The sequence below is a fragment of the Rhinolophus hipposideros genome, assembly GCF_964194185.1.
Source record: "Rhinolophus hipposideros genome assembly, chromosome: 10".
NCBI classification, from domain to species: domain Eukaryota; kingdom Metazoa; phylum Chordata; class Mammalia; order Chiroptera; family Rhinolophidae; genus Rhinolophus; species Rhinolophus hipposideros.
Genome location: NC_138056.1, coordinates 75852206 through 75872419, shown reverse-complemented (window position 1 = coordinate 75872419; position 20214 = coordinate 75852206). Strand labels below are relative to the sequence as shown.

At 37.8% G+C, this 20214-nt stretch overlaps 1 protein-coding gene across 1 annotated transcript; it reads right to left on the bottom strand.

The window, feature by feature from the left end:
* Positions 1-435: 435 nt before the first annotated feature.
* POGLUT3 (protein O-glucosyltransferase 3) lies at positions 436-19016 on the bottom strand. The gene is made up of 8 exons (XM_081063549.1): positions 18787-19016; positions 12189-12386; positions 11220-11506; positions 9590-9806; positions 7599-7795; positions 6098-6292; positions 4701-4805; positions 436-3116 (listed from the first exon to the last, which is right to left on the bottom strand). Exons 1-8 carry the CDS (start codon positions 18986-18988, stop codon positions 2991-2993), a joined length of 1527 nt encoding a protein of 508 aa, XP_080919675.1. The 5' UTR covers positions 18989-19016; the 3' UTR covers positions 436-2990.
* Between the last annotated feature and the right edge of the window lie 1198 nt (positions 19017-20214).

The window sequence follows — 20214 nt, the reverse complement described above, 5'->3', positions numbered from 1 at the left end:
GTCTTTGGCAGGTAATTAGGTCATCAGGGTAGAGTCCTCATGATGGATTAGGGCCCTTATGAGAAGAGACAGAAGAGAGTTCTCTCTCTCTCTCTCTCTCTCCCCTCTCCTCTCTCTCCTTTCTCTCCTCTCTGCCATGTGAGAATACAATGAGAAGCCATCAATCTCCAAACCAGGAAGCAGACTTTCATCAGACAATGGATTTGCTGGCACTTTGATTTTGGACTTTCAGCCTCAAGAAACGTGAGAAATAAATATTTGCTGTTTAAGCTACCCACGTGATGGTATACGAGTATTTGTTATAATGGCATACTGAACTAAGACACGGCACAGATTGTATTTTCACCTGAAATAACTGAAAATAAGGGTGTCAAGCTAAAACATCATTTCCTCTAACGCTAGATTTTTCCTCATTAGCTATTGAGTGGTGGTAGTAGAAGTTTTGGTTCATTTATTCATGAAGACTTAATGGAATTAAAATGACCCAACCCAGTTACAGGAATACCAGGGCTATTAGTGTTTACAATCTTTTTTAAAAAATGAAATTTGTCAAAATTTTATTCACAAAATTTATTTTTTAAAGTGTATTTAATAAATTCCATGATATAAAATTCTAGACATGGTAGATTTTAAAAGAGCATAATGGAAAATACAAATATCCACTTTCTTTTCCTATGTATATCGTTTGTGCATTTACTGTCTTTTGCTAGATTTGCATTTTTCTCTATTTTACAATCTGATTCATACTTACAGTGAAAGCATTTTAAATATCATAGACAGATATAAAGCAAAAAGTAAAAATTCCCTTTTCTCCATCCTGTCCTCAGATATTGGTGAATATTCTTCCAAACTTTCAAACACATGGATATATTTTTGTTTTTTACATAAGTGCTTTTTACATTATACATATTGTCCTATAACTTTTTTTTCTTTCACTGGACAGTGTCATGGAAATCTTTATGATAATACATTTAGAGCTACTTCTTTCTTTTTAATGGTTGTATTGTATTCCTTGATGTATCAATATCTATTTAGCCAGTTCCCTACTGATGGCTATTTAAGGTGTTTCCAAGATTTTATTAATAAAAACAATGCTGCAACAAACATTTTAATAACTTAGACAAATGCGTTATTATATTTACTTTCATATCCTTACATCTCTCTCCTCCTTTTAAAAATCAGATATTTTTCATGAAAGTTGAAGTATTAAAAATGATTAATGAAATATGTGGGTAATGTATGAACTAAAAAGGAAAGAATCATGGAAATCCCATTTTTATTAATTTAGATTCATGTCAACAAACCACAATGCCATGTGTAAAACCCTTTTTAAAGGCTATGACTGAGCTGGCATGATGGAAGAATATCTGGATTAAGGCTGCTCTCTACCTGTGGAATTTCTTGAGGGTTTCCATTTAATTCTTTAAATACATCCTTCCTGTTCCACACCCAGGAGCTGCCTGGTTTGTCTCAGCTCGCTTTTAACTATTAGGCCTATTTGGCAGCAAGCGATACAAATTTTTAAAATTTAAGATGTTTCTAACAAAATGCCACTAGCCATCTCACACATGTGAGATGTGAGAGAGGGCAAACTCTACATAATCTCAGCTTTGACGAAACCCAAATTCCATGTACAATATATGTAGAACATGGATACATTAGGGTATGGTCTCAGTACAACTTGCCCTTTTTTTAATGCTTGTGCACTTGTGCTTTACAACAACTGGTGGGAGTTTTCCATGGATACTTGGCTTTGATTACACTGTTCCTAAATGTAATTTTGCTGTTATTTGGTTTAAAAAAAATTCTTACTGAATCTTATAACAATTCAAAAAATAACAGATATGACTACTTTAAAGTGCTTACATTGTTTTCCAGATTAAGTAAATATTTCAATTAGGGGAGTAAATATTTTTAGATTGGGAGTGTGGACAGCTCGTTTTTGGAGTGTGTTCTTTAGTGAACTGAATCTTAGATTGGTGGTATTATATTACAAGGAGTGTGTAATGAATTTCTGGGCCATAAGTCTTACATCTTGACCCTGTCCTAAAAGGCAGAGGACATTTCCAAAGTTTTTATCTTAGCAATGCAAACCAGTGAAATAGAGGAGCAGTGCAGTGAGGAATGCATGCTTGCCTTTCTTGTCAGCTTATTAGTGAATCCCAAGATCCCAGGCTTTCTGCAGCTTGTTCTAGAGCTTTTCAAATATCTCTTTTAGAAACTAAAAAGAATTATAGATCTCCACCTGACTATGGTTATCTCTTACCTACTCAATCTATCGATAATGTATGGTACCCATGGGAGAATCTCATGTAGTTAACTATGTTATCCTTGATCGGTGTACACCCAGATAGATTGGAAATTATTAGCTTAAGGCACAATTTCTCGTTAAGTTTGTCTCAGGGGTTGGTAAAACTTAGCTAAAAAGATAACGAGCTAGCTTTAAAAAATATTCCCTCCGTAGAATCCAAGCTACCTTTAATAATAGAGTCATCCTCTTCTTCCTTCTTAATTATTCTTATCAGACCTTCCAGGAGGAGGCTTATTATTACTGAATGTCAAAAGCAGTTTGAAATTATGCAGCGAGTAGAAAGAAAAACCCTGCACAAATATTTTGTCTTCATAACTGGAAGTGGAAGATGGAAAGTGAGCAAGGGATAGAAACAATCCAATAAATATGATGTATATGGTTTCACAGAGAGTGATTTATATTTTCACAATCCCCCCTACTTTGAGCCCCAAGATTTCTTTTTAAAGAAAGTGTGATACTGATAATAGCAGTTTTTACTCCAAAGAAATTAATATCGAAAAATATTTGGTAATACTTGATGTAATATTGCTCTATCCATCAATATTCTGTAAAGGCACCAAGAGACTTAGTCCTCTGGGTGGGTAAAGTCTTCTAAACTGTTCTTCACAGCTTAGATTCTCTCTGAATGCTTCCATCGAGGATGTGGCTGGCATACACAGGCCTATGAATCTGAGCTGACTTACAGCTCTTCTCTTGAAGGCCTTTTCCTGTGGCATTGGCAGAAGGATGTGTTATCATCTGGCTGAGGAACAAGTTCCATTCCCTCACGTATTTCAGGTTTGCTGGACTGGCGCTCAGCATATTTCTGAAATGTGTTTTTGAAGGCAACAAAAAGATTAGTTGACATTTCATTCCACTGGACCCTCCCCACTCATGCTCTCATTTTCAGTTGCTGCGATCTATAGACTAAAACCAAAGGTCTGGTTTGGACTGGTTATTCCAGTTCCAAAGTTACATTTTAACTTCAGTTGGTATAAATACTAGTGTTATATATTATAATCTAGCAAGAACCCTAGTCCAGAATTTTATGTGTAGGTAGGAAGCTTATACAAAAAAGATGTCAAGTCAAATGTCCGTCTCTACTTGAAACAACAGCACCTCAGCATTTATCCTCTGCTTGTTAACAAATAATTAACTTTATTAAATATTCAAATCAGCAAATGAAGATGATAAACATCTCAAAATAAAGTCGGTGGTCTCACACATCCTTCTCTTTAAGACTGCAGTCACAAATATTTTGTAAATGGTGACAGGCCTGTGAAATGTTCCTCCACTTTGGCCACTGATCAATATTCATATAAATTGGATATTTCATGTGTAATTATATTGTGAAGTTTCAAGCAATAAAAGCCGTTTGGGATTTTGACTGAAACATAATTACACATATACTATGTACTTTGTCCTATTTCTGATTTTAATAAAAACGTCCCTGTTTAAAAAAAAAGGATATATCAGGTAAGTGGTTCCTGGTACATTTAGCTCTATACTCCTGGTACAGGGCCAAACACAACAAAATATGGACATGAGTACATGAGTCTAATTAATATTGTAGAGGGAGAAACTCCTACTATTAGAATTACAACTAGACCAGAAGAGGGAACAGAACTCATTTAAAGGAAAAGCTGCTTCTAGCAAACAGTGTAATTATCATTTAAATTTTTCTATGAGAGGGTAGTATATACAAGAATCTGAAGAAATTTACTTTTTTACTACCCACAGAAAAATAAGTTTAGGTTAAAAACAAAAGCATAATTTCTTATTTTTTTCTTCCTGACTAGATTTTACTAAGCAAAACACAAGGTAGTTACTCAAAGAACCAATCCTTGTATTCCCAATAAACATTTGTACAGTACTTCAGCCCTAAGGTGTTAGAACTATTACAAATATTTTTCATTTGTTTGGTTATTTTACATAGCAAGCTAAATATTTGCTTTCCATCCCGTCTGTGATAGCAAAAGCATGACTCTTAAGTACTAGGGAGAGCAAAAAGCTGGCCATTTTGGGCAAAAGAGATGCTAATCACCTCTAGTCTACCCCTCTTATTTTCTAGATGAGGAAAGATGTTCTCCGAGGTTCTCTTAGGTGTTCAGAGAACACTTAAGCTAGGAATTCCATGAGGCATTTAATGAAAGATAGCACCAAAAAGATGGGAGGAACTTTTAATCTATTTTTGCAAGGACTCTAAGCATTGCTTTCTATAATGCTGAATGGACATAAAAATATGGTGGCTACCAAGGGACTTAACACTACTCCTACTTCCATAGGTGGGTGCCTTGGCTTAACCAGAGCTGTACAGGCTGACCCTCTGAACCCCTCTAAGACGCAAGGCACTCAGGCCAAGTATGTGGTTTGAGAACGTGACCCAGCAGGATGGATAATGAGCACTGACCTGCAGTACTCCGTAGTAATAGCAGTAAAGCCTGTGTGGCTGTAACAAGTCCCTAGCAGTCAACTGCCCTTCTTTTGCAATCCTCTTGGCTTCTTCATCATTTTCCTGAATGGTTTAAAAAAAAACAACAATGAATGAAAATGATTCCTGTGACCTATAGACGAAGCTAAGGTTGAGTATGAGATAGGACAGATATGGGGTTGAATATGAACAGCATGGGAGAGATGGAACATGATGAAAATATAACTTAAGAATGAGGCTATGAAAGTAGAAAAAGTACTTTCCTAGACATCTTTATTACATGGAAATAAATGATCATACATGTTTCGACCCTATTTCCCAGGCCCAGTAACCACCTCCCTCCAAGTGCAACAACCCACATGGAGACTGTATTGTGACTACTTTGGTATTTTCCTAGCTACCCGGGGGGGTTTAGGCTTCATCACCTGTTCCCCCATCCTAGCCTTCTCTGTTTGATATTAAAATACAAAATAGAATAAAGTGAATTAGTTTTCATGTTACAACATCTCTTAAAACACCTATTTAAATATGCAGTCAGAGCCCAAAAGTTGTTACAAAATGTTACTCATGGAAGATTATATTGTTGTTATAATAAAAAATTCAGTTATTAGTACCCACATTCTGCTCCTTTAGTTCCAGGAATAGTCAGCATTTCTAATTATACATTTGGGAAATAGCTAATACTCTTCCATGCTGCCCATAGGAAAAGCCCTTTGTAAGCAATTCTGACTCTTTATAAAAAGTCACAAAAATTATCCTGCCTCAGGCACCCAGTTATTTCCATAACCAAATATTGCTGCTCAGAAACTTAGAAACAAAATAAAATCTTATAATGGAGGAGTAAATATCTATAGTTTCATAATGAAACACAATAGCTTTTTAACACTTTTCCTTTTAAAAAGAATTCTTATTTTATGGGAAACGTGATTCTTGGGATGTTGTATAACATACATTCATTATGAACTTGTGCCTTTTTCTAACTGAGGAAAAGAAGAGTACTATAATTGCCTTAAATGTTTTCTTGTACATCAAGCACATTAACCCTGGTCTTTTCAATCTGTAACTTGCATTTGGTGTGTTTTGCTTGTGTGTGTGTGTGTGTGTGTGTGTGTGTGTGTGTGTGCATGAATAGTGATTCCTTTAGAACATTCTATATTCTATATAACACTGGATTTCAAATCTTCTAAAAATGTTGATAGAGGGTATACAAAACAATCCTGATATTGGTTCTTTAGATATTTCAAGGGAATAAACATTTCAGAAAACATTTCTTTTGACCAAATTATGTCAAATTAAATTGTGTTGTGATGGAACTCATGTAACTCATACTGGTGAATTTGTTATTGCCTAAAGAAACAAAAATTCAGAAAGCATACCTTGGCCCATTTAATTTTCTCTAGTAAATCACCAAGATTTCTTTTAATCGGAACATAATGTTTCCAAGGTATTAGTGCCATATAGAAATGTTCATAATATGGTGAGTCCTGCTTCAGAACCAGACTATCCCCCAGCATGAGGTATGGATATCGGTAAGCAGCCACGGTCCCATCCACATTCACTTGATACTTGTACTAAAACAAACATAAACAAAAACATTAACAGTCATTTGCGTCACTTCTGCTTCTCATCAACACTGTCATACTAAATATAAAGGAATTATTTTCACTTTCTAACTTTATTGCTCAACAATTTTATATTTTATTATGTAACTCACATTTTCTCTGTGTATTAAAATCATCAGCAGGCTTTAGTAGGTTAATTTTAAGAAATACAATGCATTTAAAGATAAGGCAATAAGTAATTTTCGCAAACAGGAATACTTATTTCAACCATATCTGTGTAATGGGGAATTTGGATTTCTCTAACCAGGTAGGAAAACTATTTTCAAAAGTTCTTTGTTTATTAAAGCTGAATATCGATGAGAATGTATACTTTTACTTACACATTATTTCCTCTGTTCCTTATACCCACATAAGTATGAAAAACGAAGGCATTATATGAAAGTTCAGTTTTAGAGTTGAGGGGACAGAAACCTGGAGAAGTTTAAGGACCAGTGCAATGCTGGCAACACCATACATACTCTGTTTACATATTTATTGGGTTCATAAACTTTGATTTACATTTCAAACTCACTTTTCATGGGGGCGGTATTAAACCTCATTGAATTATAATAATGTGAAGTAGGTATTGTCATCCCCCCCACTTTTTTTACAAATGAAAACAACCAGTGTTCCAAAAAATTTATAAACCTGAGTCCAATAATTGTTCTTTTATTATATCAGAGAGATGAACAGAATATACTCACAGATTTACTAATTATTTTTTTCTTAAATAATTGGTACCACGGAGTTTACTAGCCAGTCAGGTTTTGTCACACTGTTCACATCTCATCTCCTTTGAACCTTGTGACAACGCTTTGAGGAGCTAGGCAGCCATCACACGGGTTTAGAGGCGAGAGGCTAAGAGATAAAGGCCCCACAGGTAGAGGCAGAAGTAGAACTCAAGGCAGGACTTAACCCCAATTCTAGCTCCTATTTTACTTAAATGGAATTTACAAAACGCATCTGAGATCACTTTATGTAAAAGACATTTATATCCTGTTTATTAAACATAAATACACAAAAGAGAAAAACAGAGAAATGCACCCAAGCCCCAGGTTAATCCTTGTACTATATTTTGGGTATTAAATATAGTTATAAGCTACTAGGTAGACAAAATTAACAACAACAACAACAAAAGGAAACCACAACGAGTTTTGTAATTCCCCCTGCCCAATGAGAAAGTGTGTGTCAGTTCACAAGACAGGAGAAGTTGACGCAAGCCTAGTTATTTACAATTTATCAGTTCATATCCATCCCGGAAGACTTAAATGCATACCTGAAAAAAATCAAAGAAACCTATCAATTTCGCTTTTCCAAGCTCCTTTTCTTTCTCTTGGAAGAAGAAATACCCTGTAATTCCTGCATCTAGTAGCTGTGGATTTTCTTTGGACAGCTGCACCAACTGAAGCCTCTCCTCTCGGCTATCCCTACCTCTGAAGAAAGCTTTCTCTGTTTTATTGATCCAGGAAGGCCCTAGAAGTTTGAAACCATAAAAAAATACATACATATGAGATTAGGAATTTGATATTTTTATATCGTAAGTATAATCGTCTTTAATCTACAATTGTCATTTAAGATGTTAAAGCTCTTTTATCATCAACACATCTTCTAAAGTAAATGCTATTTCCAAACCACATGGGATTAGGATGCTCTAATTTCATCCATTTATCTACTAGCAAGAGCTTACACAAGTATTGGAGTTTCTGTTGTACAAAATCAGGAAATATCCCAAATATTGTTTGATCAAGTTCAAAGCAAAAAGAGATTCAATGACTTGGCCTACTCACCAAGGCATTCACTTCTTCCATCTTTTGTGCTTCACAATAAAAAATGAGCTAGGCTTTTGTGTTTAGACAAGGTGACCTGAACAAACTATATAACTAAGTAACACCCACATGTCTTTAATCCTCAGGTTGCTTGGAATGTGGAGCACATAACTTTTGAATACAGGGAAGGCTTTTTCTGATATGCTAATAAATGCAAATATATGTATCTATATGTACACACACACATATATATATATATATGTATATATATATATACACATATATTTATATCCTGTATATGCCTTTCCTGGGAGGGAAATATTCTGGAAGAATATTAATTTAAATCTATTTCTATTATTCTAAAGAGAGGTCATTAGTTAACACCTGTCAGTGTTCTAAGAGATAAAACGTAGAAATTGGAGGGGGCCAATCTCTTTACTATGTTAGTATACTTTTCAGAAATTCACTGTTATCAAATAAAAAGTAGGTCAATTTTCATTTCACATTATCTCTAGATAGTTTACAAGGAGTCTCTGGTCTTATCTACTAAATAAATCCACCAAACCACAATAAGCAGAAATCGAGGCTACAAAAACAAGGCAGGGTTTTTTCTACTCAGGGAATTTAGTTTAATAAAAAGCTGTGTTGTACCATAAACTTAAGACCATCAAACAGGGTGAAAGGAAATGGGATTTTAAAGGATCAAGAGAGGCAGAAAGAGAAAAGGGGAGAATATCTCACAAAGTGTTAGAGGTAGTAATACCCAAATTGTACTGCTATCACAATTCTCTTACATATGCATATAATCTTATAGTTTTCAATATTCTCTTTCATTTCATCTAGCAATGTAAAGACATTGGAGTCAGAACTAAATTAAGTGACAATTTTACCAAATATATATTTTCAAATAGTATTCACAAGTGAGCAGCTCAAAAGAGACTCAGTTACAGTAGGTTTGGATATTACTAGCCTAATCCATGTATCTTTAGTTTTTGGATGAGAAGAATCTGAAACAAAACACTTTAGAATTTAGGGTGCTGTTTTACTTTTTTCTTGGTTAGAAAAGAAGCAAATGGTTATTTAAATATATATATATATATACATATATATGTGTATATATATATGTATATATATGTATACACATATAAAATAAAAAAGGTGAAGGGAATATTTAATCAGAGAGAGTATATATATATGTATATGTGTATATATATACTCTGATTAACATATATACTCATATATTATATTTTATATATGCTATATATATATACTTATATATATATTTTATATATATAAAATATAAAATAAAAAAGGTGATGGGAATATTTAATCAGAGAGAGTATATATATGTTAATCAGAGTGTGTGTGTATATATATATATATATATATATATATATATACTCTCTCTGATTAAATATTCCCTTTTTCATTTTTTTAACTTTTTTTCCCCTTCACCTTTTTTACCTCCAGGTTTTCTCTTAGAGAATGAACTTGAATTTACCTGTATTTCCCTGAATAGAGAGGAGATCATTTGTAACACCCCTCATTGCTTCAAGTGTGGAGTGTGTGATGTCATACGTTGGAAGGATAACATCTTGTGAATCCAGAGAGCCACACCATGAAATGATAGGTAAAGGGCCAGGGGTCTCATTGACTTTTCGATGTTCCAACGGCCAATCTCCGAGATTAATATAAAATTCTAAATCTGGGAGAAGGACCTAAATAAACAAAAGTATAAACATCAATGCTGGGAAGACTTCAGTCTTTGGTACTAACTACTTTAGTTCTTTGGCTTCCTTAAATATTTCTGATAAAACTGAACATTTGAAAATAGCATCAGAAGAGAAAAGAATGCCTTTCAGTCATTAGGTAGTATCAGAACATCAAGGATGAGGATGATACATCGCCAATCTGCTTAACCAGGAGTCAGCTACTTCTGTTCAGAGGTGACATTTTAAGTAGAATTATAGAAGTGGAAAATGCGGCCCCAATTTCTAAATCCCAAACTGACACTTGACAACGTCACTAGACATTGTCAAATGTCCTATGAGGGACAAAATCATTCTTCGTTTAAATCCACATGAGGACAAGATACAGGAATACAGGATAGGGTGCACTGACTGGTGGTAGGCCAGGAAGAAAGCACCCCTGTTAGGATCAGGTGCCCATAATATGTTCATATTGTGGGCTGGTAGGAAGAGGGGGGGCGATGGGTATTTAAAATAAGAAATGAAATGATTGCAGCCACTTGTTCAGCATAGTTGGGAAATTTTATAACTCATATAAGGAAAGTTGGTTTTTAGTTTAGAAAACTACCTTGGTGTTCTTTCGGATGAGAAAGGTAAAAAATGCCCACCCTCACCTTTCACTCTGCATAGTCAGGAAGACAGAACAAAAGTCACTTTGAATTGCTCTGGTTAAGAGTTTTACAAATGGGGAAAGAGAGGCCGAATGGGGCGATGGAGTGGACGCGGGGTTAGGTATGGTTGTTAGGGCTGTGGAAAAGTCTTCTGAAAGATAGAGGGCCCAACTGTATTCAGTGAGAAGCCAAGACCTGAAGATCAAGGGCAGTCAGTGAGAAATTCCCAGACGCAAGGATGACTGAGAGTCTGATTAATACAAGAATGTCTATTTTTAGATGTTAGGGTTTTTGTTTGTTTTGTTTTGTTTTGAACTATGTACTGGTACAAATCACCTTTCTCTGTTACCCCAATCTTCAACAGAATGTGCCATCCACAGTATTTTTTAGAGGTGCTTAGGGTAAAACAAGAAACATGTGCTCTAAATTAAATTCAAGTTATTTTGAGGTGACAAGAAGAAAACAGCTGCAGAAACTGAAATCTGAATGGAAGGAATATTCAGCAGGAATGGAGAACTTCTGGAAGTGGCCTGGAGGCTGTAAATGTCTGGGAGTTCCCAGCCTGGCCTACTTATCTGGGATGGAGGCTCAGGCCATTTAATGGAACTATGAAAGGAAAAAGAGATCCATAAAGGTGGAGACAACATTAGATGCACATTTCAAAGCCTAGAATACATTTCCATCCTTTCCCATTATTCTTCTAAGCATTTAAACGTTACAACTAAACAATTAAATTGCATTGTTTTCAAAATCAATGAATTCATTCTCATACCTTTCTCGCCAGTGATAGCAAAATCTCATCTGAGAACATTTTGAAGTCTGTATATTTCCCTAAAGATCTCCGGTAGATGTGGTTATTGAGAATCGTGTAATGAACAATGGCACCCCTCTCATCCCCAAACCTTTTTGGAACTTCATTTAGCATGTGCTGCAGATCAATGCTGGGGAAAGAAGCAAAATCTTTTGCAATCTGTGGTTCTTCAGTTGGACAGGAAAGAGTTTTCTGCCAGGTCTGAGGATTCTCTTCTGGGCACTCACAGTACTCATGGTACACTGGTCCTAGGAAAGGCAAAACACGCACAATGCCACATTCCACTGACAAGCACCACAACCCAGGGAGCTGTTTCTGCCCCTGGTGTGAACACGGGATGACTTCCTGGTGAATTCTAAGACAGACAAGGAAAATCTGCCCTAAATACATCAGTAGTAAAAGTAGTTAAGTCAGAGTCCTGTGCTTCTACTTCCAGTGTTCTTTTCGCACCCTCACAGACAGCTTAGTAAGTTTGGCATATGCTCCCTTCCAATATAACTTACTCTGGGTCAATTAGTGGATAAATTTATTTCTAGTAAGTTATAAATGGCTGATGAACATAAAGCAACTTACTTTATGCAAAAAGAAAGAAAAGAAAGAAGGAAGGAAGGAAGAAAGGAAAGAAGGAAGGAAGGAAGGAAGGAAGGAAGGAAGGAAGGAAGGAAGGAAGGAAGGAAGGAAGGGAAAAAGAAAGAAAGGAAAGTACTGGAAATAGCTACCTGGCTAAATACACAAGATTTTTTTTTCTTATCATTCAAATCTCTTTAAGTTACTTCGTTTTCTTTCTCTTAAAATTTCAAGTTAAATTGAGCTTCAGGAAGTACATATACCATGTTTCCTCTGTTGCATATGACTTCAAGGTAATCATAACCCATTTGAAAGGCATGGGATCTACATATGAGGCTGGCTGTAGATTATATAATAACTTACCTTTCAAAATATAGGGAGACTGAGCTACATGTTCATCACCATAAAGGATGTCTATCTTCAGCCCTTCAATGACAGTTTCATACATCCTATACCGGATCAAAAATGTTCCATCATTTCTGTCCAAAGGTTTAGGGACGTGAATCCGGACTAATTCTTTAGGTGAAAGGGATTTGACTACCACTTTGAATAGTGTTTGACCTGAAAGAAAAAATACATATAAATAACTCTACTACTTCGCAGTTATTTGTGTTCACAATTAGTGGATAGGTGTCTCTACACAGAAGTTACGTATTTTTCTAGTATGAAGGGTAAACAAAATCATTTTAGTTTGGAAGATCCTCGAGGCCAGAAACTATTCTGGTTTATGTCTTCAAGCCAAGGACCTGACTCAGTGTTGATTCATTTAGTCATTCGATGAAAATTTATTGAATGAACAAAATCAATTCATAAAAAAAGCAAGGAAGAGATTAACTTTTTGCCTATTTGATCTTTTCTCCTTTGGGTAGGTTTAAAGTCCAGGTAGTTAAAAATCTGAACTCTTAGAATAACAGAGCTCTAAGGCAATCCAACTGTCTCCTTGTAAAATATACACACACTTTCTTTGTAAAGCATTTCAATACCTAATAACCCTCATTTCTGAGGAAATTTTCCTTTTGCTAACCCAAATTTCAAGCTATATTTCTTAGCCCATTTCCTTAAGTAGAGAGAAATTATAGCTAGTTACTAGACTGTGCACACACACACACACACACACACACACACACACACACCTTTGTAACTACTAGACTTTACTTCTCTAAGCTTGTTCCCTCTGGTTGAAATGAAACAGTTACACTAGGATGACCTAACATACCTTTCAACTCCCCAATTCTGTGGATTTTCTGTTCTAGTGTAAACAATACCTACTAAGTGAACTTTTCCTTCTCTTTACAGTATATTAGCTGATGTTTTTAGGCTTTGAAACAACACTGCTGTGATTAATGTCACTGTGGCCCACGTATAAATGTTGAGATATCTTTCCTCAGAGTGCAAAGATGTACCTGCACTCAATGCACACCTGATTCTCAAGAGCTTTAAGAACAAAGATCAGTTAATGTCCTAACCACAGTTAATCACCATACCAATAGGCATTTTTTTAAAAAGTGGCAAATCTTCTTAAATCCACAGCACTTAAAAAACAGTGAGTCTTGCATCTCGTATCTCTCATATTATGAAATTAAACATACTTAATATACATTTTTGAAGTTATTGAAAATGTTTGTATCTCCTAGTCTTAGTTTCTAAATCTATTGAGTGAAGTTTCTACTTTCTTTTAATCTGCATAGGTTTTATTTTTTCTTGTGGGTCAGGAGAAATGTTTCTCAGTCTCTTCAGTAATAGTAATGTAGTATCTGACATCTTGCTATTAAATAATTAAGTACCAAACACATACATTTTAGGATCCTTGAAATATGATGAAATTACAAAAGAAATCTGGTAAAATAAATGAACTGTAATGGTTGTAAAAGAAAGGTAATAACTTAATGTGAAATTACTTAAAATGTTGGCCAATTACCTGAAATGCTTAATGAAACACTTAAGTTATTGACTTGTGTTATTTCCCACCTGGTTTCAGAGAGGCAACCGGGTGTGGTAGAGTGAAAATCAGGAAGGCAGAGCCTAGGAAGCCATTTCCATCATTCCCTCCCTAGACTAGAAACAGTACAGGAAAGTTTTGTCTCCTGATCAAATAGTCTTGCTCTCTATAACTTTATGATTTTAATAAACAAAACAAATATAAGACAAGCACAGTAATGACTATGATTTTTTGGAATGCGCTGGATTTACAGAAGAAAACTAGCTCCAAAATGCTTCATTATTTTTAAATTGAAAGTATGGGGCTAGATCTCTATGGTCTTTTCCAGTTATAACATTTTTCCCCCTCTGGAATAGTATTTAAAAGTTATATTTCAAAATGTGTGTATAAAAATATAACAGCCATTGGAAATACATATTTTAAATATTTTGTTGTTTTTATAGTAATCTTTCATGCCTATGATTGATACAAAATTAATATTAGAATCAATGCAAAATAATAATGATCAGGACTGAAAAAGAATTAAGTAATTCTAACCTCATAAAAGAGAAAATGAGAAGCATGCAATTTCAAATTGCTTCAGAATGAAGGAATGTGAATTCTCATCTGCCCTGGGGGCTAACATAATGAAACGGCATTGAAACTCAGCTTGAGTTTTTCTATTCTGCAAATTCAAACTTCTTTAAGAGGGATAGCTAATTGAATGAGAATGCAGTGACTGTGTAGAGAAAAGGAGGTTGGTAATATCAAAACCTTACGTCATTAAGATCAGAACTTTTGAAGACTTTTGATTTGGAAAGAAATCAAAAGCATTTTTAAAAACTTCACTTACTTAGCTCTTATGTGCCAGTCCCTGAGCTTGAGGTTTTCATGTGAGTTTTCTACCTTATTTATTTCCTGTAAGAACTTGTAAGGTAGGTAGTATCTCCCCCATTTTACAGATCAGGGAAATTAAGGCTCCCTTGAAGAAGTTAAGTAACTTGTCCAAGGTCACATACATATGGGTAGCAGAGTCAGTATTTGAAAACAGCTTGAATTCCTTCTTTCAAAGCCCATCCTCAATCCACCTGGTCACGTTGTGTAATGTTAGTGATGGAGAAACTGACCTAAAATGGTGGCCCGAGCGAAGAGAGAAGTCCCCAGTCTAAGCCCCAGATCACTTCTGCATAACCCCCTCCAAGCCACACCCTGAGCCAATCACTGGACGACACCTACCACTTACCGACTCAGGAAGTCCCCAACCCATAAAAATCTGCTCAAAACCTTGCTAGGGACTCAGTATTTGGGGAAAGATCCCGCTGAGCCTGCCGACGTAATAAAGCTAACCTTCCTAACTTTCTGAGTGCTGCTTGGGTTCTTTCCGGTCATGGTATCCGTAATATTCCCATACAGGTTCACAGAATTCAAAGTTGGAGGAATAACCTCTGGCACTGCAGGTAAACTGAGTCATCCCCAACCCCTACTTGCATTGTTTAGAAAGTTTAAGATTCTCTGCCCTGCAACAAAAGTGTTGACCTCACACGGCCAAGGGGATGGAGTCCCAGAAGGCCAACTTGTTTTGCCTTGAGGCTAAATGGAATTCTCCAAAAATGTATGTTTGTTTGCAGACCATAGATACCTTCTAGGAGCTTACTGAAAATTAATGCACGACAATCATATTAACGGGTAATCTGATTAAGGGGAAAGAGTACTGAACTAGGTATTCAGGGATTACGTGTCTGCTCTTGGCTCTGACACATAATACTATCTGTGGGGCCATGGACAAGACATTTTAGCTTCCCTGAGCCTCAGTTTCTTGTGTGTAAAGTGAAAAGAATAACATCTACCCTTTCTACGTCACAAGACCAGAATAAATTAAATAGAGCACAGTTTAAAACAGTAAAGTGAAGCACAACTAGGAGGTAAGATTATTTTATGAAGATATCATTACTGATGAAGGTAGAATAGGATTGAGTAGAAAATATATACAGTTGACCCTTGAACAACATAGGTTTGAACTGCGCAGGTCCACTTATATGCAGATTTTTTTCAATAAATGTGCATTGGCCTTCCATTTCCCTGGGTTTTGCATCTGTGGATTCAATCAACCACCGACTGAAGACAGTATTTTAAATCTGCGGTTGGGAAGTCAAGGGTACAGAGGGTTATCTGTATGCATTGTTCTATGCCATTTTATATAAGGGACTTGAGCATCTGTGGATTTTGGTATCCGTGGGGGTCCTGGAACCAATCTCCCTCTGATATGGAGAAACACTGTAGTTAAGTTTTGGGGGAGTCAAAAGGTATATGTGGATTTTCAACAGCACCAGGGTCAACCCCCACATCATTCAAGGGTTAGCTGTATTTGTATCCTACCATCTTGATATATTCCAACCATCCTCCCTCCACCCTTTCTCTTTTTCCTTCGACAATATTTTACTGAGCATCTCAGCCAGGCACTGAGCTAGATGCTGGGAATATAAAAATATCAATAGGTCTGTCTACATTCATAATAGAAGGAAGTATTCAATTTAAGTCAGAGGTTAGTGAAAATAAAGATGTAGATAGGTTCCCCCCATCCATCCATCCAAGGTCATAGACCCCTCTAATTTCTGTGAACTCCAGTTTGAGATCCGCTGCTTTAGACCATTCAAGTTCACAACATGTTTGCTATCTGGGTACCTGGAGACACGCAGCATAATAATTGTATTCAGACACTGTCAAATGGAAGCGATAATTATAGTAATAAAGGAATCTTGATAGGTCATGTAAGACGATCTACAGTTTGAGAAACATTTGCCTCTTTTTCAATTAGTTCTTGGAGAGGGAAAGATTTCAGAACTTGCAAATGAATGATGGTAGCAGAAGAGGTAAGAAACTGGTTGGGTTTGCTTTTTAGAACTATAGGACAGACTTTTAAATGGAAACTAGAAATCATGTGGTCTGAAAGGAAAAAAGTAGAGTCTAAGGGAATGAAAATGAGGTTGTCTGAAAAGACTTAGTGCAAGTCTTTTTCTTCCTATGGCTTTTTTCCTGATTATAAAAACAATAAAATCATTTTGGGGGGAAATTTCCTTGGGAAAAAAGAACTGAAAAAAATTTCCTTACTCTTACTATAACCACTTGTAAGCAAGGTACAGGTTAATTTATTACAAAATTAGAATGAAACTGTATAGTTTCTTTTCTGTTTTATCCATCCTTAACCTAGTGTAAACAATATTTAATAACTTTTAAAACATTATTTCAAAATTTAAAAAAATTAATTGTAAAAAAACAACATAAATTTAACTATCTTAACCATTTTAAGCGTACAGTTCAGTAGCGTTAAATATATTCACATTTTTGTGCAACAAATCTCTAGACCTTTTTCATTTTGCAAAACTGAAACTCTTTCACGATTCAGCAACTTCCCATTTCCTTCTTCAGTCAGCACCAGGCAACCACCATTCTACTTTCAGTTTCTATGAATTATGCTATTGTAGATACCTCATACAAGTGTTATCTAAAATGTTACTTTTAATGACTGTCAAATATTCTATCACATGAATATACCATACTTTATTTAAAAATGACCTTATAGTTGGCTATTCAAACTTACTATAATAAACAATTATAATGTCGCAAGAATATCCTTGTATATAAAAATATGACCAAATTCTGATCATTTTCTCAGGACAGATACTCAGAAATCAGGATACCAGATACATAGGCAATTTTTGTAAATGACATTTTTTAAAAAGTTACATTTTGTAACTGTTGAAACTCATTTTTTTTTGTACATTGGGTTTGCAAATGTTTAAGACTCTCGATACATTTTGACAATTAATTTCCAGAAACATTTGACCAATTTGTGCTCCACTACCAAAGGATGGAAGTGATTGTCTGAGAGTATCTCACTGCTTAAAAGTTTTTAGTATTAACACTTAAAAAAAAAAATCCCAATATTTTTAGAATTAAAAAATGGAATTTTACTTGAATGTATAGTTCTTTCGTTAATAGTAAGATTAGCAGTATTTCATTTTGGATCACATAATTTTTTTCGTGTGAAATTAATTTTTTCTTAGTTTTCCATCTTCTTTGCTTTCTAACCTTCCTCCCCATTATAACATTATAAAATTGATTTTAGAAAATAAAGAAAACTATAAAGAAGAAAATACACCCATAGTGTATTCAAAAACTTTGAATCTGGGCTTAAGAATCTTTTCTTCTGATCCTTAGGGCCATGGAAAGTCTTTGTAAAAAAAAAAATAGTCCTAGTTTTCAACTGGCAGTGGAAGAAGAGGCACTGGATTATTCTGATGATCTCTTTGTTGATAAAACAGGGTGCCATTTGGCTGGACATAAATTAACAAATCCTGACTGGCAACAACTTGAAACCAGCAGGACAAGTTGTAAGAAGTTGAGAAGATGTGAAGAACGTGGGAGGACGAGTGAGCAGAGGGATTCGGGACCCGAGCACCCTCGGTAGAGGGAACAAACACTTCCCGAGTCCTACTGAGTTTCACTAATTCCTGCAATGTGCTTTCACGATCTCAAAACAGTAAGAAAACAAAAATCCAGCAGGCGGAACTGCCTTTCTGCCGCCTGCGCTGACGCTCCCTTCATTGCAGGAGTTAGCTGTTTCAAAGCCAGCAGGCCCCAGCCGCAAAACGCGACGCGATTTGATTCCTGGGCTGGATGACTCAACACGTGAAGGCACTCCCTGCTGCCACAGCGCGGACAACCAGGCAGGGGTGGAAAGTGCATCTCCCACGCGGCCTCACACCGCGTTCTTTCCCCCCCTGGGCGCCCTCCACTCGGGACATCAGTCCCTGCACCTTAAGTGAGGAAGGGCCCTCGGCGTTCGTTCATTCATTCAACAGACTTTCGTTGCGACTCCCTCCCCCCTCCGTGGCGGGGCGATGGAGGGAAGAGGAGGTGACCAGACCCGGGGCAGCGCGACCCAACACGCCGGGGGAGGGGCGGATTCCCGGGAGGGGCGGTGGCGGCGAGGACGCGCCGCGGGGACGCGGCGGGCGCGGGAGGCCCGCGGCTGGACGCTACCTGGGGGCGAGCGGGTGAGGTTTTGGCCCTCGGCGCTGACGGCCTGCAGGTAGAAATAGCGGACCGGCAGGACGACGCCCGCCTGCAGCCCGGGACCCCACACCAGGCTCCGCGGCGCGCTGACCGGCGCCCCAAGGGCCCCGGGGCCCACGAGCAGCGCGAGCTGCAGCGGCAGCAGCGGGGCCCACGGCAGGCGGCGCATGGTGGCCGGGCCTCTGCGTGCGGCCGGCGGCGGCGGGAGGGCGGGGAGCGCCGCGGGCCGGGCGGGGGCGCTCCAGGGCGGGCGGGTCCGCGGCCGCCCACCGTCCCGCCCCCGGCCGTGTCCCCCGGGACGCGAGCGCGCGGGGTAGTCACCGGCCGTGCGCACAGCGGGGGGGGGGCGGGTCACGGCCCCTCCTCCCCCCAGCCTCCGTGACTCCGTTTGGAACTGGGATCGTGGGTCCGGCACCGGTTCGCGGAGGAGGGTGAGAGTCCGAGCCCTGGATCGCCGAGGCCCTGGCACGCCGGCCATCACCTCCGGTTGCTTGAATTTGTCAACTGTTTCGTGGAAACGGTTTTTAAACGAGGCCAACAGTAGTGACCGCCGCGGGACGAAAGAACTTTAATAGTTAGGGAAATGCCTTTAGGCAGGGGATTTCATGGGCTTTGCTAGAGGCAGAGCAAATGTCACTGCTCCCCTCCCGGGGCCACCTCTCACAGCCCTCTGTTCACACCAGTAGGCTGAGTCCCTTGTTTGTTTCCTGCTGAGCAATCTCTCACAGGACTGGGATTCCCTGCATTCTCCCTACTCCTCTTTCCCCTACCCTTCGCTTCTTTCAAAAAAAAATGTTTACTGAACATCTACTGAGTTTGGGCGAAGCCCCCAAGCAAGGAGGAGAAGCTGGGCACGTAGGTAGCACGAGTCAGGCTGAGGCCTTGCCTGGAGTCTGGTGGGTGAGCTTCACTTCAAAGTCAGGTAGTTCCAGTCTCTGTAATTGATGAGGAATGACTGGTTTTGGCCACTCCTTAGAAGCTGGGAGTTGGATCTGGGAAGAGACTGGCAGGGGCCCTAAGAGCTGGAAGCCACCGTCTGCCTCTTTTCTGACCATTTTAGTTGTACTTGTTAATTATTCCTCCCTCTTTTATCTGCTTATGGTTTGAATCTATTCAAAGGAAATAAAGATTCTTCTCAGGTTAGGGTGAACCGGGGGATCATACATCCCAGAATGGACACACACCTTCTGCACCTTCTTGGCAGTTTCTCAATCGAGAAATGCCAGATGCAGGCACTGGGCAGACTTTGCTTCATCTCCTCGCTTTAATTCTTGCTATGACCAAGTTTTACCAGGGCAAAATCTTTCCCATATATTTACCAGTTCTCTTGACCTATTTTAGTGTTCTTTGTACTTGAGTGTTCTTTGTACTTTGGAAAGGTTTTCAGAAACTCAT

Bases quoted from the DNA above. Each gene is read 5' to 3' on its own strand.
- POGLUT3 (XM_081063549.1), bottom strand. From the start codon at position 18,988: ATGCGCCGCCTGCCGTGGGCCCCGCTGCTGCCGCTGCAGCTCGCGCTG. The intron at 6,293-7,598 runs GTATGCATTTAA...TGTTTGTTTTAG, and splicing joins GTTTCTTTGATTTTTTTCAG to TACAAGTATCAAGTGAATGT. The intron at 4,806-6,097 runs GTATGCTTTCTG...TAAACCATTCAG, and splicing joins AGAAAATTAAATGGGCCAAG to GAAAATGATGAAGAAGCCAA.